This window comes from Delphinapterus leucas, chromosome 10 (genome assembly GCF_059928025.1).
Source record: "Delphinapterus leucas isolate spDelLeu-1000000601 "Yukka" chromosome 10, BTC_Dleu_Yukka2, whole genome shotgun sequence".
NCBI lineage: Eukaryota > Metazoa > Chordata > Mammalia > Artiodactyla > Monodontidae > Delphinapterus > Delphinapterus leucas.
Window position 1 is genome coordinate 53,552,055 of NC_143138.1, and position 25,648 is coordinate 53,577,702.

The 25,648-nt window shown below is 37.5% G+C and overlaps 1 protein-coding gene across 20 annotated transcripts in view; it reads right to left on the reverse strand.

The window, feature by feature from the left end:
• CLASP2 (cytoplasmic linker associated protein 2) overlaps nucleotides 1-25,648 on the reverse strand; it is a 178,148-nt gene that overhangs the window by 13,967 nt on the left and 138,533 nt on the right. For 13 of the 20 annotated variants that reach the window (XM_089918983.1, XM_089918981.1, XM_089918984.1 and 10 more), the window contains 8 exons: nucleotides 21,457-21,620; nucleotides 20,552-20,630; nucleotides 20,369-20,419; nucleotides 16,054-16,197; nucleotides 8,057-8,200; nucleotides 6,624-6,730; nucleotides 4,552-4,705; nucleotides 1,154-1,382 (listed from right to left, as the gene is read on the reverse strand). In XM_089918983.1, the coding sequence (XP_089775109.1) occupies nucleotides 1,154-1,382; nucleotides 4,552-4,705; nucleotides 6,624-6,730; nucleotides 8,057-8,200; nucleotides 16,054-16,197; nucleotides 20,369-20,419; nucleotides 20,552-20,630; nucleotides 21,457-21,620 (1,072 nt within the window). The other 7 variants (XM_089918985.1, XM_089918989.1, XM_030764112.2 and 4 more) reach the window with 3 other exon arrangements.

The window sequence follows — 25,648 nt, forward strand, 5'->3', positions numbered from 1 at the left end:
TGAAGATATTTTTCTATTCATCAAAATTAGAAAAATTAAAAAATAATCTGATATCTAATTTCTCAGTCTTCCTAACAATTAAGGAAATGCTCATTAGGATGACCTATTTTATATCCATCACAATGACAAAAAATAAAAACACTTAAACATTCTGGGTTGGTGAGGAAATCAGTACTACTTAAACTGGCCAAGTGTTTTGAGTTGGTAATTGGTAGTAACTCTCAAAACAAACTTACAGATATCCCTTAATTGGGCAATTCTATCCCTAGAAATCTCTTAGAATACCTGTATGTGTACATAAATTTTATGCAGAAATATGTTCACTGACAGCAACACTGAGGGAATAAAGGGAAAATCAGAAATTACCTATGAAATCATGAGAGTGTTGAGGGGGAGACTTTCAAGTTTATTTACATAAAGTTATATATTACTATACATTACTTAGTTAAGAAAAGAATTAATGGATCATGTAATTTGTAGAGGAAAAGAATGTAACTCCTTACTATTAAAAATAAGTAAAACATTTACAGTGTTCTGTACTTTATAGTCAGTTCTTATACACCTTATCCAAACCTTACTGCATACTGTGATCAGAAGGGCAGGTAACATAGCATCTCCAACCTAGGGACAAGCGAGATTCAGGAAGGTCAACCAACTTCCCAGGTGATGCAGCATAGTGTCAGAGCTTAGACCTAAGCCAACTCCAAATCTTAATGGTAGCTTTTCCCATATTTGATTCTTGAATGTATCTTATTAAAGAGTTTATGACTTCACACTCAAAAGGCTATTGTAAAGAATGGGTATCCTTTCAAAGGGTTTTGTCATTCTGGTATAAAAATTATTAACTAAACGAAATGTGTCTAGAGATAGACTAAATTTATAAGCTACAACTGGTTTCAGTTGTTTCTGGGAGGTCACTGAGGTTTTCTTGATTTCAAGGATGATATTAGGATGATTAATCTGTCTCTTATTCAGGGTCAGAAAACCACCAAACCACTAGAGATGAGCTCCTAGAAGATGGGAGAGAACGTTCCCACCCCCAAAGATCCTTACTTTTTAGGGAGTTACAATAAAAGAGCATGCATATTTCATTTGCTTCGTTGATTATCAGTCCTCCAAAACACAGACAGTAGCAGCAGGACCCAGGACATACCATCAGGAAACTGGTCAGCATCATCATCAAACATGGCTTCCTTGAGGGCAGACTTATTGAAGGGACTGATGCTATCTGAGTAGTTATACGGATTATAGTCTCGAGAGCGTGGAGAGGAGTGAGCAGGCATCGAATGGAGCAATGAAGTTTTATTATCAAGGGCTGTTTGGCTTGAGTCAGTAGCATCACCTCCTGCTCTTGGGTCAGACATCCCAGGACCGCCACATGTCTATTAATGGGAAGGGGAAGGCAGAGCAAATTAACTCCTTTTTAAATCTCTTTGAAATTCTAAAAAGATATTTCCCTACTGCTTCAAAGGCTATTTTAAAAAGGTAACAATAACCAGCCAAAAAAAAATTAAGTAATGGAAATCAACATGATGAGTTAAAACTTACATGCAAAAAGTCACAGTTTTTTATAAAGAGATGTAAAGAAACCACAGCCATAAGGGCAAATAAGAACTGTAAAAGAATGCTGTCTCTCCTCCTAGAGAATGGACTTGAGGACAGGGGAGGGGGAAGCGTAAGCTGGGACAAAGTGAGAGAGTGGTAGCGTATATATTGACATATATACACTACCAAATGTAAGATAGAAAGCTAGTGGGAAGCAGTCACACAGCACAGGGAGATCAGCTCGGTGCTTTGTGACCAGCTAGAGGGGTGGGATAGGGAAGATGGGAGGGAGGGAGACGCAAGTGGGAAGAGATATGGGGATGTATGTATATGTATAACTGATTCACTTTGTTATAAGGCAGAAACTAACACACCATTGTAAAGCAATTATACTCCAATAAAAATGTTAAAAAAAAAGAATGCTGTCTCTAATGATTCCTATAGTTTCCTTGCCAGTGGCTTGATCAAGCAATATATACAATGTGACTAGCAACAGTTTCTCTATGCCAGTTAAAGATACAAAAGGACTTTCATTAGCAACACTTTCATTAGCAACACAGAACTAAAAGCTTAAGGTTGTAAATTATACAATGACAGTGTGTCCAACAAAGTATAAAAAAACCAAATTAAAAAAAGGCCTACTTAAGAAAAAATAAAAACATCCCAAAAGGACTGCATAACTTTTGGAAGGATGCCTGATGGAGTTCGGGCACATTAACATACTTATCAAAATATCAATTGTGATCATCAATATCACCATTACCACCATCTACTGAGCAACTCTGTGCCAAGTCGTTAGCTAGGTGCTTCACAAATATCCTTTAAATATTTGCTGTGCGCCTTTTCCATGCTAGGTATTATTCTTGGCACTGGGGATATATTCTTGAACAAACGAGAGGATGCTGTCTATCCTCATGAAGTTTACATTCTAGTGGAAGGACAGAGACATTAAGAAAACATAATGAATAAGTAAAGTATGTGGTACAGTAGGAGGTAATTAGTGTATGGGAGGCAGTACAGTATTATAGGGATCATGAGTGCCAAGGTGGGAGAAAGGAGGCTGAAGATTAAATAGGGTGGTCACTGAGAAGCTACTGGAGCAAAGACTTGGAGGAAGTGAGGAAACTGGCCATGGCTATCTGCAGGAAGAATGTTTAAGGCAGAGGGAGTAGCCAAGACAAAGGCCCCGAGGCAAAAGCATGCCCAGCGCAGTGGTTAAGAATCTGCCTGCCACTGCAGGGGACACGGGTTCGATCCCTGGTCCGGGAAGATACCACATGCTGTGGAGCAACTAAGCCCATGTGCCACAACTACTGAGCCTGCGAGCCACAACTACTGAGCCCGCACACCACAACTACTGAAGCCCACGAGCTCTAGGGCCCGCGTGCTGCAACTACTGAAGCCTGCATGCTGCAACTACTGAAGCCCACGCGCCTAGAGCCCGTGCTCCACAACAAGAGAAGCCACTGCAGTGAGAAGCCGGTGCACCACACGAAGAGTAGTCCCCGCTCACCACAACTAGAGAAAGCCCGCATGCGGCAACAAAGACCCAACAGAGCAAAAAAAAAAACCATGCCCAGTAAGTTGAAGGAACAGCAAGGAAGCATGTAGCTAAAGCAGAGAAGAGTAGTAGGAGATGAGGCCAGAGAGGTAAAAAGGGAAAAAAGTCTACTGTATAGACTGTGGCTTATATTTTGAAGATGGAGTCAACAGATTTCCTGCTGGACCGAGAAGGGAGGATGAGAAAAAGAGATGAGACGAGGACAACTGTTCTGTCCAAGGTTTTTGGCTGAGCAACTAGCATTGCTATCAACTGAGGTGGGAAAGATCAGGAGTTCAAACAGGCAGCTGGATGTGTGAATCTGGAAATCAGGAGAGGTCTGGGCTGGATGGAGTCATATGATTTATTATATGCATAATAATTTTTAAGGTATGCAGTAATATCCCTATTTTCCTTAGGAAGACATGGAGGCTTAGAAGTGATAATCTGACTAGTGAGTAAATGCCAAACTCACTTCTGCCAGAATCCACTACTTGGCCTCCTGACACTGTACCCTGCTATCACTGGGGAGAAAGTCTCAATTAAGCAGTGACTCTTACTAACCTGTTACTGGTACCATAGGCAGCTTTTGGGGTAGGGAACCTCAAATACGAGTGGTAAGCAGGTTTTTGGCATCCAGTTTACTAGGCTCATCTGCCATACAGGCACGGGGAGAAAAACAATAGCAGGAAGTCAGGAAGCAGAGCAGGGAGCCCTGTCGAGGTTTGCTGAAGCACTGCAATGTTCTATAATTTTGTAAACACTGAGAAACCACAGATTCCACAGGAAATGGTGGGATAGCTTGTTTTGAGAAAAGTCTAAGCTGTGAGAGAAAAGTCTAAGAAGAAGCAGAGTAAAAAAAAAACCACTTTTTTGTATAATGGCGGGGTAACAAACTGAGCAATAATACTCACAAATGTCAGAAAGATGGGTCATAACATTCTTAACTGGAACCGCAGAAACTGATGAAACAATCACTATCACTACACTGAACAGGAATAAAAAAGGTTTAAACACCTTATTTTGTCCTACAAGAGCCACGTGATCTGGCCCATGTTCCCATACTGGCTTTCATCCTGGTTCTCAACTGTACAAAGCTTGCTCCCATCTAAATGTCTTCGCACTTGCTACTTCTTTTATGGAATTCTTCTCTCCTAGATCTTGTACGGCTTTATTTAGGTCTCAATGCAAATGTCATCTTCCCTTACAACTTAATCTAAAATAGATTCACTTTACATTCTAACCTAGAACTCCACAGTACTCATCTCTACCCAAAAATATACAAGGAACTTGAGGGCAGCGACTCTGCCCAAAACAGTGCCTGGCACATGGTAGATACTCAGTAAATACTGAGTAACTGACCCCTGGAAAATTATCTTTGAAAATGACAGAAAGCAAAGTTTAAAAATAAAACAAAATCAAAAACTCTTAAAACACGTGCGATGTAATAATGTTCAAATACTCACTGAATCGCCTTCATCTTTTTTAGAATCCCTTTTCAATGGCTCATTCATATCTTCTTGACTGCGGAAGCTGAAATTCTGAATTGCTTCAGTGACACCTCTAAGAGAGCTATAAATATCTTCAGAATTCATATTTTCTGTGTCATAATCAAATGCACTATGAAAAAGACAACAATTAATTTTTATTTATCTGCAGTTTTAAAATACAAATATATTTGAGGAGACTACACGGGATATTTATAAAGACAGGGTTAGAGAATGTATATGCTCTAAAGCATAATTAGCAAAACGAAACCTGACAGATACAAATGGCTAAAGAACATGTCCCACTGATTGCCCATCAAGGGCAGCTTACAGTGACGCTAGAATGCACAGCCCTTAACAACTGGTTTGTCTTTTCACCTTCAAAAATGTTCTGACTAACCAGAGGCCAGCAAATTACAACCCCTGAAATCTTAGAATTTTTTTTACATTTTTAAATAGTTGAGAAAAAAATCAAAACAATAACATTTCATGACACAAGAAAATTACATAAAACCCAAATTTCAGTGTCCATAAATAAAATTTTGGAACATAGCAATGCTGATTTATTTAGCTATTATCTATGGCTATTTTCACACTACAGGAGCAGAGCTGAGTAGAGGTGACAAAGACTGCATTGCCTGCAAAGCCTAAAATATTTACCATATGGACCTTTACAGAGAATTTGCTAACCCCTGTGGTTAACTCACAATAATGGTACTGCTTAAAGAGGAGATAAATGTATTTTATATAAATCTGTAAGAAGGCTGAGAATTTTTTTTTTTTTTTTTTGCAGTACGCAGGCCTCTCACTGCTGTGGCCTCTCCCACTGCGGAGCACAGGCTCCGGACGCGCAGGCCCAGCGGCCACGGCCCACGGGCCCAGCCTCCCCGCGGCACACGGGATCCTCCCGGACTGGGGCACGAACCCGTGTCCCCTGCATCGGCAGGCGGACTCCCAACCGCTGCGCCACCAGGGAAGCCCGGCTGAGAATTTTTAACAGTGAACCTAAGTGTTACTGATCTGAATTCTATAATCAGATTCTAAAATTCAACTGAGTATGGAATTTAGCCATCAAAATTGTCACATATGTATAACATGGAAAAAACAGGCTACATGATAAGTTTGCAATTGGTCTGCAGTATAATGAAGCATCTTATAATTGTAATGAATATGATGAAGCATATGTTATGATATATGGTTAATAACAAAAATCAAGCTAGTAAGTACAAATATGACCCACTAGACAAACTGTTTTAATTTTTTATTTTATTTTATTTTACTTTTTTTTGGCTGCAAGGCTTGCAGGATATCTTAGTTCCCCCACAAGGGATTGAACCTGTGCCCCCTGCAGTAGAAGCGTGCAGTCCTAAGTACTGGAACGCCAGGGAATTCCCTAGGCAAAATTTTTTAAAAGGCCAGGAGATGGGAAAAATGTTAATCCATTAATGAGTTAAGAACTTCATCTGAAATATAGCCCATGCTTGAACTGCACAAGTGTGTGAAAATTTCACATGTCTTATTAAGGATCAATCTCACAGTCACATCTTTTCCTAACTATACATATTGCCATTTTATATTTAACCCTTCCCTATTTTTTTTTCTTTATTTTTACATTTTTGTCTATAAGGTTAATTTTTTCTTCTATTTTTAGAGGTGGCTGGCCAATATTAGATCTAAATATTCATCATTATAACTTGACTTCATCACTTATATTGAGTATTATAATTGAAAGACACAATTGGCAATTAATGGATCTATACAGCATATCTGAGAAACATAGCTATGCTATTTAATGCAACAAGCAGTAATTTCCAAAAGCTGTGTCCCTAAGTTTTCCTGTCACTTACAAAAAAGTTCCATACCCTATAGATTATTATCCTCTAAAGGGTTAAGTTTTGGAATAAACAACATTTTTTGAATTTGCTAAGTTTCTATGTGTCTAAGACCTTTCAAGTTGAGTAGAAATCAACTGGAATTATATTAATGTCTGTTTTTCTAAGAATGGGGAATCTGCAAATACAAACCATGATGGAAAATAACCCTTTTATTACCTTGGAGATAAAGTATTCTGCGACGTGTTGGTAGGAGAAGTAAGAGGACTGGACCAGTTGGCCGGTGACCGTGGTGTTGGTCTTGTCAAAGGACTCCCCATGGAACCCTGATGGACGGAGTCAAATAAACATTAACATATGACAGGTAGTTCAACCAAAAGGCTCTTCAGGAAGCCATACAATCAAGATGTTGAACAGCATGAGAGAGCCATACTTATAGGTCATTATTTTAAATATTCATGTACTTATCTCTAGTTTCTGTGGGAAAAAACTTTCTTCCCATTCAGAAATCTAGCTCTTTAAGCCTTTTTATTGTTCTCCTCACACACTTCCTTCTCTCAAATATTACCACAATATCTTTTTCCTCAAAGATAAAACAAGATCCCAAATTAACAATTTTAAATTAGCTCCCTGCTCTGAGACAATTTTCCTTCCTCCAACCATTACGAATGCTCAAATTCTGTTCCCTCTTGAGTTTGATTTACAAATGAATTTTACAAAGACACCAAAGGAATAGAATCTGGTCATGTTAGTAATTTGCCTATCTCTTAAGATATAACGAAACAATACTTTCTCCTTTTATTTTTTAAAATTTTTTAATTTTTATTTTTTGGCCATACTGCACAGCTTGTGGGATCTTGGTTCTCTGACCAGGGATCGAACCCAGGCCCTCAGCAGTGGATGTGAAGAGTTCTCAACACTGGACCACCAGGGAATTCCCCCTTCTTTTAAAAAAACTGACTTTGGTCCCAAGAAATTGTTCTCAGATTGTTCTCCCCTTAGACATTATCTCAATCCTGCCATAAGTGCATCTACTTTCTCCTTTATCCGTTAGCAAAGGTATCGCTCTCTTTGTCTTTTTAAAACTTAAGTTCAATTCCTCAGGCATATTATGTAAATGGTTTGATACCATTTAAATATAACACTAATGTTTCATTTACTCAGATCTTACTTCTCCAAAACAAAATCCTGTGTTATCCAACCACCTATGGGCTGACAGGCCTGTTATTATTAAATGTGAACACACCCTTTAAAGCACTACCCTCCTCGGGACTTATTTGTTATTCCTGGAATAAGTCATCCTTTCTGGTCCTCAAATAAGGACTGGTTCATCTAAAGAGCATGTCCTAATTCTCATGGCTTGCAAAGCTGATGCCCTCATCTAAGTTCTGCTACATTTCACTTTCCTTGTTCATACCCTGGCCACCGTTCACCACCATCCTAATGTACACCAAATTATAATAGAAACATGATAGGCCTAAGAACTCTATTCTTTCCAGGAAAATATTTAATTCTGCCCAGAAAATGCTGCCCAATGCACATACAAAAATTGTACATTAGGATCAAAGTTTACTTCATGTAAAAAAAAAAAAACAATTATTGTTAACCAGTCATCACATTATACAATGGCCAAGAAGATAACCGAAAAATACCTGGGTTCCATTGCCAGTGTTTCGAAGGTGATTATGAAGAAGTTTGGTAGCACCATCCTGAAAAGTTTTTGGTAAAGCTCCTAATAACATTGTAAACTCTGGGGTATTGAGTTCAAATAAGGAAATCAGGACTGACTGCGCTGCCTAGAAAAGAAAGACATACAAGAAGCATATGAATATATTTTGTTTACTCAAAGGAGACCATTTTCTTCACTCAACATTTCTGTTCAATAGTGCAAGGCCATCTTTCCTAGGGAAAAAGATGTTCTTATATGCTTTAAAATTTCTTTGCTGGAAGAATAAAATCAAAAACTATTTGACTTACCATTTATTTTTTGAACGTAAGACAGGAATATGTATAACAAAAAGTATAACAAATACGACCTAACAATCAATGGCAAAAGTCAACCAGACAGTTTCTAGGATTACTCTGTCAATATACGCTCCTACTTCAGTTTTCCTAAAAAAATTATGACAAGAAGAAAGATGGATGGAAATAAGGAACTACATCCCTAAACTATACAAAGCCCATCAAGAGCAACTTAGCACTTTAATTTTCATTTTCTCAATATAGGATTCTTTTTTAACATATTTATTTCTTTTTGGCTGTATCGGGTCTTAGTTGCAGCACACAAGATCTTTCGTTGTGGCGTGTGGGCTCTAAAGCACATAGGCTCAGTAGTTGCGGTGTGCAGGCTCTGTAGTTGTGGTGCACAGGCTCCAGAGTGTATGGGCATTGTAGTTGCAGCACGTGGGCTCTCTAGTTGTGGCACGCAGGCCCAGTTGCCCTGTGGTATGTGGAACCCCAGTTCCCTGACCAGTGATCAACCCATGTCCCCTGCATTGGAAAGCTGATTCTCAACCACTGGACCACCAGGGAAGTCCCATTATATGATTCTTAAATTAACTAGCTGTATTTAGTCTTCTCTCAAAGCAGCTAATCTTAACAAATCTACAATTCGAAGTTAAAACTAGTCTAATGTTTCTGTGGAAATGGGAACAAAAGAAATGTTACTCAGATCAGTTAAGAAAACATAAATTTCCTTTCTTCTTATAAAGTAATCAATTGAGTTATTAAAAGACACACTGTGAAATTCAGATTACACAGAAACTTAATTGAGAGGAGAAAGAAACCCAAATAGTTCACGATCATGACTTGTATGTAAATATGCACATCTTGTTCTGGACCCTTTCTGACCCCACTCTATGAAAACCTAAGTGTTCCACGTTTATGACATCTAATAAACAACAGGAGGGGAATGGTGAAATTAAGTTACATTGGCACAATGACATACTACACAACACAGCCTTGAAAGATGATGTAGCTCTACACATGAAGAGGCTGGGAGAGGACTATTACATACTGCTGAAGAAAAAAATTATAAAACACCGGTAACATAAGCTCATTTTGTTAAAAACAGCAACAAAGTATACACTGTGTGGGTGTGTACTCTAACATGTTAATAGTGTTTAAATAAAGCTATTTGCATTTTGAAACAAAACTTTATGATCCTGTGTCTTTTTGGAATCTAAACAGTGAAAGGATCTCAAGTTAATTTGAGCAAATGAATTAATAATTGTTAAGGTATATTTTATTCCACCTAGATTTTATTTTGGTGTATGAGATGCAGCTTTATTTTCTCTCTAGAGACAGACAATCCAACTGTTCCCAAACCAATGAGTGTATCCTTTCCTCATGACTCAACATGACACCCTTATCATGAACTAATCTTCTATATAAACCTGTTTCTCTGGACCCTCCTTTATATTCCATTGATCTTTGTCTATTTCTGAATCAAATAATACAGGTTTAAATTGCATGATTTAAAATGCAATAGCTTTATTTATTTTTTATTTTAATTTTTAAATTTATTTTTGGCTGCATTGGGTCTTCATTGCTGTGTGCACGCTTTCTCTAGTTGCGGTGAGCAGGGGCTACTCTTCCTTGTGATGCAAAGGCTTCTCATTGTGGTGGCTTCTTTTGTTGTGGAGCACAAGCTCTAGGCACATGGGCTCAGTAGTTGCGGCACACAGGCCCTAGAGCGTGCGGGCTTCAGTAGTTGCGGCGTGTGGTCTCAGTAGTTGTGGCTCACAGGTTCTAGAGTGCAGCTCAGTAGTGGCACACGGGCTTAGTTGCTCTGTGGCATGTGGGATCTTTCTGGACCAGGGATCGAACCCGTGTCCCCTGCATTGGCAGGTGGATTCTTAACCACTGCACCACCAGGGAAGTCCATGCAATAGCTTTAGTATATTTTGATGAAGTCCTTTATTTCTGTTAGTTTAATGTCACATTTATTTTACTAGCTACATTTTACATTTATTTAAAAATAATTTTCCAGTCTTTAAATAAAAGTAACACATACTCATGGATTAAAAAAACAAAAACAAAAAACCTTTAGAAAAGGTTTTATAGTTCTCAATCCCCTGTTCAGCTCTCCAGAGAGTTCTTTGTACTGCTTGTTTTTACTGATTGTTAGGTATACATGGGCTTAAATAATTATTTCTTGATTTATCAGTTAGAAACATTTTCTGATTTCCTACTACATTAGATGAAAACTTAGGTTCCGTTCAATATCAGCCCTACCTCTCCTACCCTCTTCTCCCTTACACAACATAGCTAGTCCATTTTTGTCACATTAGTCAAAATAATGTTTAAAAACATAAATCAGATCGTATCATTCCCTTACTTAAAACATGTCAATCAATGGTTTCTACAGTCCCATCAGTATTCTTTGTCTTGAAATATCCCCAATTCTTAATTTTGATGAAATCCAACTGATCTATTTTTTCCTTTTGTTGTTTGTGCTTTTGGTTAGAATCCACTGCCAAATCCAAGGTCATGAAGATTTATCCCTATTTTTTTTTTTTTTTTTTTTTTTTGCCGTATGCAGGCCTCTCGCTGTTGTGGCCTCTCCCATTGCGGAGCACAGGCTCCGGACACGCAGGCTCAGCGGCCATGGCTCACGGGCCCAGCCGCTCTGCGTCACGTGGGATCTTCCCAGACCGGGGCACGAACCCGCGTCCCCTGCATCAGCCGGCGGACTCTCAACCACTGCACCACCAGGGAAACCCTATCCCTCTTTTCTTTTAAGAGTTTTCTAGGTTTAGCTTTTACATTTAAGTCTTTGATCATTTTGTATTAATTTTTGTATATGGTATGAGGTAAGGGTTCAACTTCATTCTTTTGCATGTGGCTATTTAGTTGTCCCAGCACAATTTGTTGAAAAGACTATGATTTCCTTACTGAATGGTCTTTGCACCCTTGTCGGAAATCAGTTGCCCATAAACACAGGTTTTTTTCTGGACTCTCAATTCTATTCCACTGGTCTTTATGTCTAGCCTTATGTCAGTACCACACTGTCTTGATTACTATTACTTTGTATTAGGTTTTGAAATCTGGAAGTGTAAAGTCCTCCTACTTTGCTTTTTTTTTTTTCAAGGCTCTTCTGGCTATTAGGGGTCCCTTGGAATTCCATTATGAATTTTGGAATCAGCTTGTCAATTTCTGCAAAGCCGGCTGGGAATATGGTAAGGATTACACTGAATTTGTAGATCACTTTGGGAAGTATCGCCATCTTAAGAATATTAAGTATTCTGATCCAAGATCCAATGGAAAATGATTTTCCATTTACCTAAATCTTCTTTAATTTCTTTCAATATTATTTCATAGTTTCTACTATAAATTTTGCACTTCCTTTTAAAAATTTATCCCTATTTTAATCTTTTAAATGCTACTGTAAATGGAATTGTTTTCTTAATTTCATTTTTGGATTGCTCATTTCAAGTGTTTAGAAATACAATTGATTTTCATATATTGATTTTGTATCCTGCAACCCTGCTGAATGTGTTTATTAGTTCTAATGTGTTTTTAGTGATTCTGAAGGATTTTCTATATATAAAATTGTATCATTTGCAAACAGAAATAGTTTTACTATTCTTCCTTTCTCTCTTTTTTTTCTTTTTTCTGGCCTAACTATCCTGGCTAGAAACCAGTGAACCCTGCTACAATGTTTTACAGAAATGGTGAGAGAAGACATCCATTTCTTGTTCCTGACTTTATGGAGAAAGCATCCAATCTTTCACATTAAGTAGCTGTGGATATTAGTAATAGCTGTAGAGGTGCTCTGTATTGGGTTTAAGAAGTTCCCTTCCCTTGATAGTTTGTTTACGATTTTTTGTTTTTGTTTTAATCATGAAAGGTGTTAGATCTTGCCAGATGCCTTTTCTGTTGAGATAATCATGTGGTTTTTGTCTTTTTACTATTGATCTGGAGTACTACAATAGACTTTCAGATGTTAACCTTACATTCCTGGGATAAATTGCACGTGGTCTTGGTGTATAATTCTCTTTTTATATGTTGCAGAATTTGGTTTGCCAGGATTAAAAGGTCCATATTTGTAAGAGACATTGATCTGTAGTTTTCTTTTTGTGTGTGATGTCTTTGGGTTTGTTATCAAGATAAAACTGTCCTCACAGAATGAGTTGGAAAGTGTTCCTTCCTCTTCTGTTTTTTAAGGAAGAGTTTGTGAAGAACTGATATTAATGCTTGGTAGAACTCACCAGTTAAACCATCTGAGCCTGGGCTTCTCTCTGTCGGTGGTTTTTTAATTACTAAATCAAACTCTTTACTTGTTCTACTGACTTCTTGAGTCAGTTTTGGTAGTTTGTGTCTTTCTAGAGATTTGTCCATTTCATCTAAGTTAACTACTTATTGGCATACAATATTGTAACATTCCTTTATAATCCTTATTATTTCTGTAAGGTTAGTAATAATATTCCCTCTTTCATTTCTAATTCTAGTAATTTGAGTCTTCTCTGTTTTTCTGTCAATCTAGCTAAAAGTTCATCAATACTGTTGATCTTTCCAAAAAACACAACTTTTGGTTTCACTAATTTTCTCTATTGTTTTTCTATTCTCTATTTTATTAATTTCTGCTTAATCTTTATGTGTTTTGTCTTGTTTGGCTTGGTTTTAAAAATTGAAGTACAGCTGCTGTACAATATTATACGTTATAGGTGTACAATATAGTGATTCACAATTTTTAAAGGTTATACTTCATTTATACTTATTATAAAATATTGGCTATATTCCCCATTGTACAATATATCTTTGTGACTGATTTCATACCTAATAGTTGGTACCTCATAATTCCCCACTCCCATATTGCCCCTCTCCTGCTGGTAACCACTAGTTTGTTCTCTGTATCTGTGAATATGCTTCTTTTTTGTTATATTCACTAGTTTGTTGTATTTTTTAGATTCCCCATGTAAGTGATATCATACAGTATTTGTCTTTCTCTGTCTGACTTATTTCACTTAGTATAATGCCCTCCAAGTCCATCCATGCTGCTGCAAATGGCAAAATCCCATTCATTTTTATGGCAGAGTAGTATTCCATGGCATATATATACATCACATCTTCTTTATCCATTCACCTGTTTTTTTTTTTAAGATTATTATTATTTTTGATGTGGACCATTTTTAAAGTCTTTATTGAGTTTGTTACAATATTGTTTCTGTTTTATGTCTTGGTTTTTTGGCCCTGAGCCATGTGAAATCTTAGCTCCCTGAGCAGGGATCAAACCCACACCCCCTACATTGGAAGGCGAAGTCCTAACCACTGGACTGCCAGGGAAGTCCCTTCATTCATCTGCTGATGGACACTTAGGTTGCTTCCATCCACATCCTGGCAATTGTAAAAAATGCTGCTATAAACATTAGGGTGCATGTATCTTTTCAAATTATTTCAAACATTTCAAATAATGTTTTTTTAAAATTAATTAATTTATTTTTGGCTGCATTGGGCCTTCGTTGCTGTGCGTGGGCTTTTCTCTAGTTGTGGTGAGCAGGAGCTACTCTTTGTTGTGGTGCAAAGGCTTCTCATTGAGGTGGCTTCTCTTGTTGCAGAGCACGGGCTCTAGGCCCACGGGCTCAGTAGTTGTGGCTCGTGGGCTCCAGAGCACAGGCTCAGTAGTTGTGGCACACAGGCTTAGTTGCTCCACGGCATGTGGGATCTTCCTGGACCAGGGCTCAAACCCGTGTCCCCTGCATTGGTAGGCAGATGTTTAACCACTGCGCCACCAGGGACGTCCCTATTCTTAGTTTTTTGAGAAACCTCCATAGTGTTTTCCACAGTGGCTGCACCAATTTACATTCCCAAAAACAGTGTATAAGAAGGTTCCCTTTTTCCCACATCCTCGTCAACATTTGTTATCTGTGTTCTTTTCGATAATAGCCATTCTGACCGGTATGAGGTGATATATCACTGTGGTTTTGATTTGCATTTCCCTGATGATTAGCGATGTTGAGCATCTTTTCCTATGCCTGTTGGCCATCTGCATTTCCTCTTTGGAAAAATGTCTATTCAGTTCTTCTGCGTATTTTTCAATTGGGTTGCTCTTTTTTTTTTTTTTTGCGGTACGCGGGCCTCTCACTGCTGTGGCCTCTCCCGTTGCAGAGCACAGGCTCCGGACGCGCAGGCTCAGCGGCCATGGCTCACGGGCCTAGCCACTCCACGGCATGTGGGATCTTCCCGGACCGAGGCACGAACCCGTGTCCCCTGCATCGGCAGGCGGGCTCTCAACCACTGCGCCACCAGGGAAGCCCCTGGGTTGCTCATTTTTTTGATGTTGAGTTGTATGAGTTGTTTATAAATGTTGGATATTTATCCCTTATTGGTCATATTATTTGCAAATATTTTCTTCCATTCAATAGGTTGTCTTTTTGTTTTGTTTATGGTTTCCTTTGCTCTGCAAAAGCTTTTAAGTTTAATTAGGTCCCATTTGTTTATTTTTATTTCCTTTGCTTTAGGAGATGGATCCAAAAAAGTATTGCTGTGATTTATGTCAGAAAGTGTTCTGCCTATGCTTTCCTCTAGGATTTTTACAGTCTTACATTTAGGTCTTTAATCCATTTTGAGTTTATTTTTATATATGGTGATAGAGAATATTCTAATTTCATGCTTTTACAGGTAGCTGTCCAGTTTTCCCAGCACTAGTTACTGAACAGATTATCTTTTCTCCATTGTATATTCCTGGCTACTTTATCATAGGTTAATTGACCACGTGTGCATGGGTTTTATTTCTGGGCTCTCTATTCTGTTCCATTGATCTATGTGTCTGTTTTTGTGCCAGTACCATACTGTTTTGATTATTCTGGCTTTGTCAACAGAGCTAGATACAGAATGCAAGAAACGAATGATTAGGGTTGAAGAGAAGTCTCAGGAAGAAGGTGAAGAGAACAGAGGAGGGTCTAGAAAGGAACTCCCCAGAAAATAAATAACCTATGTTTTTGAGCATATGGAAAATCTTAGCCATGAGCATATGACAGAGATGTTGAACCTAACAACAAGTACTTAAAAAACATGTGGGGGAAAAAAAAAGGAAAATGAAAAGGTAAATTATTAACACCAGGACAAATAAAGCTTCTGTAAGGAAGGAGGCTGTAATAAACCACTTGGCGTAGGGGTGAATACTTCCATAGTCAAAATTAAATCTTTTCTATTGAGTACCAACAATTGATTCATAAGTATTTTGAAGGTTATGGGGAAAGACATAGGAAAGGATAGGGGAAAGTTAAGTCTTAATTTACAAAGGTAGACAGACATATATAATGACTAAATTTATCAATGGATCAATAAATAATGCCTAAAATTAATAAATCAAGAAACAGTGCAAGCTCTTATTTGAAATATATAGGTAAATGTGAGGGGAAAGATTTGAAATATTTTGAATGGCTATAAGATTAGAGGTTGGGAGGACTGTTTCAAAGACAGTTATCTTTAATTCTAAGTTTGAAAATTATACTCATATTAATTGGATAAAATTTAAAATAAAATTTAAAAGAGAAGATTTTTTTTAAAAAGGTCTTTATATCACCAGGTAAATAACTCTATGCTAACTGGTAACATCCTGAAAATATTAGCTTCCTTCACTGGCAATCCAAAATGACTGACTTGCTTTTCTAATTTATCTTCTAAATCTTAAATTAAAACATACCTTCCGAACATCAGAACTTTTGGGTTCTGTTGTCCAAGTGATGACCCGAGACACTGCCAGGCGAGTTTCACTGGAATTTATAAAATCTCCTGGATCCATCTGTTTGGCCAGAGTTTCTATGTATTTAAGGATAGCAACCTTCACCTGCAGAGGGATGCACAATGAGAGAGGACAATCAGCTGGTCATTGAGGGGCAATGAGAACACTTCAGAAATAATTACGTGACTTTTTTTTTTTTTGGCTGCGCTGTGTGGCATGTGGGATCTTAGTTCCTCCACGGGGGATCAAACCCATGCCCCCTGCAGTGAAAGCGCAGAGTCTTAACCACTCGACGGCCAGGGAAGTCCCTAGGTGATTATTTTTTTGACAAATACAAAATGAATAAGCATCAACAACAAAAGAGAAGTTATACAATCACCTACCTACCAGAGGTACAAGTATATGAAAATGTGGATTTTTTTCATACACAGCAGAACTTATAAGTTTCATTCCCCGTGTTTGAACTGCTAAAGACTCTCTTGATAAGATCAGACACTTCTCCTTGAGTCTGCCTTCAGAGATTACAGCTGACTCTTGTCTAGATTTCCCTAGGAACCAGTCTTTATAAATTGAAGTACAATTTGCCTCTTGGGGAAATCAAAGAATTTTGGAAATAAGGTATTATAAATCAACTGGTTAATCAAGGTGGGCAATACATGTTTTTGGCAAACACACAGTAAGACTCACACAATGAGATCAGGTTCCTTAATAGGTCCATCAACTGCTAGAACTATGTCTCAAAATAAATGTGACAAAAAAGTTTTACACAAGTATCACTGGAGAAGAGACAATACTTATCTGTATAAAAGAACTATCATATATGAGTTTAAAAAGTCTTATTATTCTCCCAGGAATTCCTGATGCGTGGGTGGCATGGTGGGTAGGTGTGTGGTAGGATGCAGGCTTCAAAGTAAGCAGGAGGTGGGGCAAAGCACACATGCTTCTCTCTTAGATGCAGCCTTCTTTATCCTTAGAGTAAGCCATTGTTAAATAATCTCCCCTTTCTCAGGTATGCTGGGGTAGAAAAAAAGTTTGAGAACCACTGTTTTTAAAGTCACATCTAACATTCTAGGATTTCTAAGTAATGGTTCTCTAAGACTTTACCAGTGCCCTTTAGAAATGGCACCTGGCACAGTGCACAGTCCTTGTATACAGCAGATTCTAAACACATATTAAATGCTGATTTGCTGACTTAGAAAAAGGAAGGTTTAAATATATTAAAATAGTGACTTTGAAAAAATATTGTCAAAGATTAAGGTAATCAGGTTTTCTATACTCCTTCCCTTATTATTGATCTTAAGATGTCATTTTTCTCACTCAATCCAAATAAGGTCTCTGGGAAGTACTAAGCCAAGTTAATATATAGGAAGTAATATGTCAAAGTTCTGACTCTTGTACATTTTCCCCCTTCTGCTTCCAGTTTAAAAAAAAAGACAGAATGCATCAACTTACATTCTTCATTTCATGATAAATGAATTTTAAGAAGAAGTAACTATAACTTTAAGAAATGTACTGAAAAAAACAAGAATTAACCTATCAGCCATCATGAGTAAATTGTACAGCAGAGAGGGAAAGAGATTTATGGTTACTTTTGCAGTAGCAGGCCCAACTAAATTATGGCAGCACATAACATTCTGGATTCTTGAAGCCACGTCACCTTTTTTCAGTGTGACTGGCTGAAAGGTGACTATAGTAAATCAAAGAATGAACATCAATGTATTTTGTTTTTTTGAATATATTTATTTGCACTATGTGAGATTCAGTTAGTTCTGTGTCTTGACAATTTATAGAGAGGTATGTCAAGTTTTTAAAGGGTTTCACAGAATAGGTGTGTTTACTATACCAAAGGCAAAATAACCACGATACACATATAATCATTTGAAAATTTACATTTTGTTAGAATATTTCACAAGGTTCTCTACATGGTCTGTACTCTGAATAACATAAACATGCATTCTTCTTCAGAGAGGAAAAACAATCTAGTCGCTAAGGTGTGTATAATTCTAAACCTGTTTATGAAACTCAGAAAAAAAAGTCAACAAAATTCCATTTATTTAAAAAAATATTACTCAAATAAAATCACTGTATGCGATTTCCCCCTATTTTATTGCTTCCTTTCTGACATTTACCCACATGATACTCTGTGAGAGATGTAAAATTTTATCTGAAAGATCCAGCACTTCTTCAATAAAGAATTTTTATGCATCTCATACTCAAGTTATTTGTGTTTTTCTACAACCTGTTAAGTTTTTAATTCTTAATCCTGTCACCCATCTGAAAGTTACTTTTATTTTCAGCATAAGGTGTAGCTCTAATAGAACGTCTCCTCGCTGTCTTAAAACATCAATTTATGAGTTGAAGAGTGATCTTCCCCTACAGCTTTACGTGTGTGTGCCTATGTGTGTATATATAATATATAAAAGCCAAGTACATACTATGTTCATATTATATATTATGGTTTATATATAATACACATATATTATACATAGACTGTTTGTCTAAAAGCCCTATATACAAAAGCCATATATACACATATGCATACAGGTATACATGGCTTTTAGAGAAACAGTCTAGGTATACATATTATATATATGTATATGTATATAGGGCTTTTAGAGAAACAGTCTGTGATTCTAGTCTCCAGTATGACTTTTTTTTTAAAATAAATTTATTTATTGTTTTTATTTTTGGGCGCGTTGGGTCTTCATTTCTGTGCACGGGCTTTCTCTAGTTGTGTCGAGTGGGGGCTACTCTTCATTGTGGTGCGCGGGCTTCTCATTGTGGTGGTTTCTCTTGCTGTGGAGCATGGGCTCTAGGAGCATGGGCTTCAGTAGTTGTGGCTTGTGGGCTCAGTAGTTGTGGCTCGCGGGCTCTAGAGTGCAGGCTCAGTAGTTGTGGTGCGCGGGCTTACTTGCTCCGCGGCACGTGGGATCTTCCTGGACCAGGGCTTGAACCCGTGTCCCCTGCATTGGCAGGCGGATTCTTAACCACTGCGCCACCAGGGAAGCCCCAATAGTATGATGTTTTAATTAAATGTTTTCCACTGTCTTTCTCTTCAGGCCTTCAGCAACTTTATTCTCTCCTTCAACTCACCTATCACCCTTATTTCTTAAGCTAATGATTTAGACCTCCATTTCTACTGGGCCATGAAACATATGTTTTCAACAGCACTTGAATACCTACCACCAGTACCTAAATCATAACTCTTATCACAGTTTACAGTTTATCATGTATTATATACAATAATGATAGGAAATTGTAAGTTTTATATTCCTATGAATGCCTAGCACAATGGCTTGGACAAAAAAATAAGTTTAAACAGTATTTATCAATAATATCAAGTAAATTATTCTCTTTCTGCAGGTCAATTTTTAAAATCAGAACAGATGGATCCTTTTTCACAAAGCAGCTCTGAGAAAATAACATTATGTTGAGTATAAGTCAACACTGGTAAGAAACATAATTGTGATTTTAAGGTAAAATCATATTCAGAAACTTAAAGGAAAATCAATCCAAGGCAATAATGCATATAGAAACATACTTCGTGCAGAATAGAGCAGAAAATACAAGGCTTATAAATGCTCATATGCTTGTTATTTCCCTGACTTTAACCTCTTTTTAATTTAAGAAAACTCACTAAGAAACATCTTTAGTAAAGAATTCAGGGCAGATCTTTTATATTATCTTTTCTTTTATGTTAAATAATTATTTTTAATCAAAAATTGGAATCTACCTAGTTTTCACTTAAATTAACTAGAAAATGTGTGCTAATAACAATGGAGGAAGTTAATCCTGAATCTAAATTTTGTGCACACATTAGAAAATCACATTGCAAAAAGAAAAAACCATTACTGTTTCAGTTAAGAACTGGAGAATAGCACTGACATCAAACTTAAAAAGTTCTGTTTACTGAAATACATAGGCAAAACTGACATTTTGCCCAGAATAACTCTTCAAATGCCTAACTTAAAAAAAAAAAAGGATTGGGAAATCACAAACATAAAATTAGATAAGATTTTATAGAGCGAGTTTGCATAACAGCTTAGGGTTAGCGGCCATACTTGTGTTGCCTTCTAAACATGTATCCCCAGTAAGCTTCTCCAAAAGATAGTCTGGTATCGAATAACATTTGAAATCAAATCCATGCATGCTTTATAGGCTTATAAAGGTTAGTAGTTGAATATATAGATGCATACAAACATTATCTGAAACACTGCAGTTTGTAAAGAGAGTTAAGAAAAGAAATAATGCAGATTAAAACAAAACCAAAAAAAACCTTGGAACTCCAAAAAGAGTGAAGCTGGTCCCGAAGTGCTGGCTTGACTGTCTGAAAGTTTATAAAAACAAAATCCACTGATTGAACAGCTTCTTGTGTGACAGAAATACAAATATTAGCATAACTTTATGAATAAAATACTTCAGTTCCTTAAAATATCATCAAAAGACCTCAAATTTTTACCTTCAAGCTTGGTGTCTGGGTCTGATCAACTGTAAATCTCATTAGAATATTGAACTGAAGATCATTTGGAAAAGATTCTCTGAAATAAGGAAAGAACAAAGCAAAATAAAATAAAAATTAAGTCAGCAAGTAAGCATTTAGCAAACTTAACAGAAGATTATGTTTAATACCAAACAAAACACAATGTCATTCAGAAAGCATGCATGAAGTAGCACCTGTATGTGGTATATAGTCTATGTGGTAAAGTATACGATAAAAGCTACTCCCAGAAGAATCTGAACGTCTGAATTTATACCCTGTAAGTATAAATTTAACCCCCTGTAGGGGGTTAAAAAGCAACACTATAGCAAAGAATGATCTCTTGCCTCATTTATAGATTTAATCAGAAAAATGTATTCAGTAAAAAGTTCAACATTATCAGAGAAGTTTCCATACCTAGTATCTGAATTCTAGACTCACCTCAACTTAGTAAATGGATATTTGAAATAAGTCACTTCAACAATCTACACAAGAAAGTAGAAATATATCATTGGTTCAAAATCTTCTGAAAAAAGAATGCATAATAAAACATTCTTTTTAAACTTAGAAAATATTTTTATCTTTACACTAGACTGAATAAAATCTTCAACTCTACTTTGCAGTTACATCTTAATTAAAATAAAACACTACCCTGAATTACTCAACCAATGTTAATAAAATTTTTTAATAGATTAAATGCAGTGTTTGAACTAAGGATCAACGTTGCATTAAATATACCATGTAAATGGGCAACATCAATAATTTTCAAATGGAACTCATGCAATCTACATAGTTTGAAAAGACTCAGAAATCTGAACTTTTAACAAAGAAATGAAATATTCTTGATTACTACCAGGTAAACTTGAAATACATGAAGAAAATCTTACCTTGTAACATCGAGGGCTTTCTGAACTTTTGCTTGAACAGACCCAAGCAAATCAGCACCCATTTTTTTTAGTAGTTGGGTCAGCAGTACAAACAACCAATCTTGAAGATCATCTTTGTGGACTTGTATGAAGTCCACTAAAGTCTCCAAAAACATGCTGAACACCTACAGTGGATAAATGGGGGAGGGAGGAGAAAAAGGAGGAAATATTGACCTCTATGATCAATTCAAAACTGAAATAGAAAGGAATACAGGAATCAGAGGCACAGCGATTGGCAGCCAAGCGGAAAAACAATCTCTCTTGCTTTTCATTGGACTCTGTGATACAAGAGTACATCTGAACTGTTATCCAACTTCTGCTGAAGTTCGACAATTAGCTATTCCATGCAGCATCACTTGGTAAAGAAACTTTGGCTATAATGGCTGGCACACCTAAGGTTGTCAATGATGCCACAGCTTAAACTGCAATCTATTTTATCTGAAATTTAGGGCAAGGAACTACCTATGGTCTCATCAGCCCCCAGCTCTGTGGAAGAGTGGCAGTGAGTTAATCAGAGGTTGACTATGCCGACAGCTACCTTAACACATAAGATGATTTTGATATAACGTGCTAATTGGAGACTTCTTAGTTCTCAAAATGTCAGTGGTCACAAAATTTTTTGGTATAAGACATATTATTTATTAAAACTGCCCCAAAAGTAATTTTAAATGACCTGGGATAACTATAACTGTACCTAAAATAAATAAAATCAGGATACAAATCTACATCTACATTTTAATGATTTCTAAAAAGTCCTAGATGGCATGCTATTAGTCTCCATTTCTATTGACGGGTTTTATACTGTTTCCAATATTAATCTATAAGTTTGAAACTTTTTGGAAGATTCAGGAAAAATTTAAGGGAAGGGAAGCTAAAATTCATAAGTGCTTTATCTCATTAAAAATACTTATGGGGGGGGCTTCCCTGGTGGCGCAGTGGTTGAGAGTCCGCCTGCTGATGCAGGGGACACAGGTTTGTGCCCCGGTCCAGGAGGATCCCACATGCTGTGGAGCGGCTGGGCCTGTGAGCCATGGCCGCTGAGCCTGCGTGTCCGGAGCCTGTGCTCCGCAACGGGAAAGGCCACAACAGTGAGAGGCCCGTGTACCACAAAAAACAAAAAACAAAAACTTATGGGGACTTCCCTGGTGGTCCAGTGGTTAAGACTCCACGCTTCTACTGCAGGGGGCAGGGGTTCGATCCCTGGTCGGGGAACTAAGATCCCACATGCCGTGCGGCACAGCCAAAAAATTAAATAAAACAAAACAAAACTAAGGAAAAGTGATAAACGGTAAGGTTATATCTCCTCAATAAATTCAATATCATACAGGAAAATTTATTTCTAGGTAAAGAGGGAAAAGCTCTTAAGACAATGTCAGGCATGTTGTATTATATGAGATAATTTATAATCACAATGGATTATAAAAACTATGGTTTCAAAAGTTAAGCTCAAAGTAACTACACTAATTTGAAAATTAAAGAGTTTTGTTCTCAATATATATTTTATTTCTTGAATTTCCTTTATATAGTTATACATGAACAACTTTCTTTTCTTATGTTAGAAATGAAGGATTTTTATCTATCAGAATTATAACTGAGCTTTTCAACATTTGAATCTGAGTTAGAAAAAGTACACTTTAGCTACTTGCTCAAGATACTATCTGTAAAAGCAGAAACTATGACTACTTCGAATTTTCTGTTACCTCTGACCCCCAGGCAGTAAGTACCTGCTTCAACACTGTTCTTATTCACAATGCAGACCATTGACTCCGGTCCTAACCCCACCCACAACCCGTGGCCCATAGCTTCACTGAAACTGTCTCTGGCTCCCTCCTCAGGGCTTGAACGCTGCTGAGGAACTTCACTAGACCTGCTCTGCGACAAGTCCATGTGTCTAATCTAGTACTCACTCTTATTGGTACCTGGCAAATCTGTCAATTGATGTCCTGGAGTCAGTCAGTACCTGCCTAGAAAGTCAAATGTTAAATACTCAGGAATATTGTGAGCTGGTTGGTGGCTTGAAATCAGCCATGTGGGAATATTTACACCTCAGAATTTATAACAAACATTACAAATCAGGGCTTCCTGCCCCCTCTCAAACATGGTTTACCAGTACAACACTCTAATTCTTTGGTTCACTTTCACTCTTATTGTTTCAACTCTTGCCTATTTTCCTGAAGAGTCCAACTTTAAGCTTTCTCTATGCCAAAATCCATTTTGAAAATCATAGACATTAGAATGCCCAAGTCAACCCTCCCATTTTATCTGGTTCTCAGGAAACTGAGAACTAGAAAATTAAGTGACTTCCCAAGGTTTCCACAGCTAATCAATGGCTAAGTCACTTGGTTTTTAGTTGTGTTCCATCTGCTCTGTTACTAGACAACTTACCTCGTCTACTTTACTGTCATTCATAATAAAATTCTCCACTGACTTTTCCCTCACTTTGATTTCCTCTACAGCTATCCTTCTCATAAGCGTTTCTCCAAGGAAGAGCCAATTTTATTCCTCTGTTGACTAATCTTGCTTTCTATATTCTTATTCTTTAAAGTATGGTCTCCTCTATCTTTACTCTTTTATTCTCAACCTAAATTCTTTGTTTACAGATGCAGAAGACACTGTCTCAAGAATTTCTCCTTCAATTTCCATCCTATTGCACCCATCAATTATCTTCTAATCGTGATATGTAATAGCTTTTTCATTAGCTTAGCATGCTTAGCCATTCTGTAGCTTGACACTGTTTTTCCTCTTATTATCTCCCTTCCTTCTTTCATTCTTTCTACCAGGCATTTTCCTTTTGCATCCTAAATAAGGAGAGATGTAAGAGCCAGTCTTCATCCTGATTCTCTTTTCACCGAAAGTATGACTTCCTTGACAGGGCCTCTCTGTCCTAGCCTACTAGGCCCCAAAATAACCTCTAGAATAGCTCTCACTTTTGGCCTTCCTCAAATCTGTTGATCACAACATTATCGTAGGCACCAATTCTTTCTGACCTCAAGTCTGGATTTCTGCAACAGGCCAGAAAGTAAATATCCTAGGCTTTGCAGGCCATATAGTGTGTCACAACTACTCAGCTCTGTCATCGTAGCATGGCCATAGACATTATGCAAACAAGTGAGCACAGCTGTGTTCCAATAAAACTTTATTTACAAAACAGACGGCTGGCCAACTCATACTTCTTTCTCATTATCAGATTGTGACATCACTCTTTTGATAGAAACGAAATCCTTTCATCTCCCTTCACTGTCTGTAGAATAATGTCTCCAAGGCTTAGATGAAGTTCTAACTCTCCAGACTCATGCTGGACCATTTGGCAACATAAACTCTTTGTCCCTGAACACATCTCACACACACTCTGCATTTTCTACCACACTCCCTAATCCCCCTATTTACACAAAGTGCATGACTTCCTACAAAGCTTCCCACTCAAGACCCAGCCAAAAAGCTTCTTGGACCTCTTTAGATAATAGCCACTGATCATCCCTACTTGGAACTTGTAGTGGGGCTAGCTTTATGGTGCTATTTCACTTCTTCTGAATTTATATCATCTTCCCATCTGGAATATATAACATTTGAGAAAAAAGACTATATATTTTTTAGTCTTGTATCACCAATTAGAACGAAGCCTAAAGTTATCAGAGGCTGAGGACCAAATTAAAAAGTTGTTCAGGGCTTCCCTGGTGGCGCAGTGGTTGAGAGTCCGCCTGCCGATGCAGGGGACGCGGGTTCGTGCCCCGGTCCGGGAGGATCCCACATGCCACGGAGCGGCTGGGCCCGTGAGCCATGGCCGCTGAGCCTGCGCGTCCAGAGCCTGTGCTCCGCAACAGGAGAGGCCACAACAGTGAGAGGCCCGCGTACCGCAAAAAAAAAAAAAAAAAAAAAAAAGTTGTTCAATGAATGTGCAGGAAAAGTTCCTTAAAGAGTAAGAATTTTCTCATAAGTAAATAAACCTTACCCTGCAATTGGTAGCCAACCCTTTTTCTCAGTGCAAGGGAAGATATGTAAGACATTCCTTTCATGGCAGCCAAGATTTTCTTTTTCTTTCCTATAGTCTTTCTAACATCTCCCACTTCTCTGGACTCAGGCTAGTCACACCAGGGAGGCCCTTTCTTCTCATCCTGACATAATCCAAAGTTTATGTTCCTGTCAAGATCTGAAT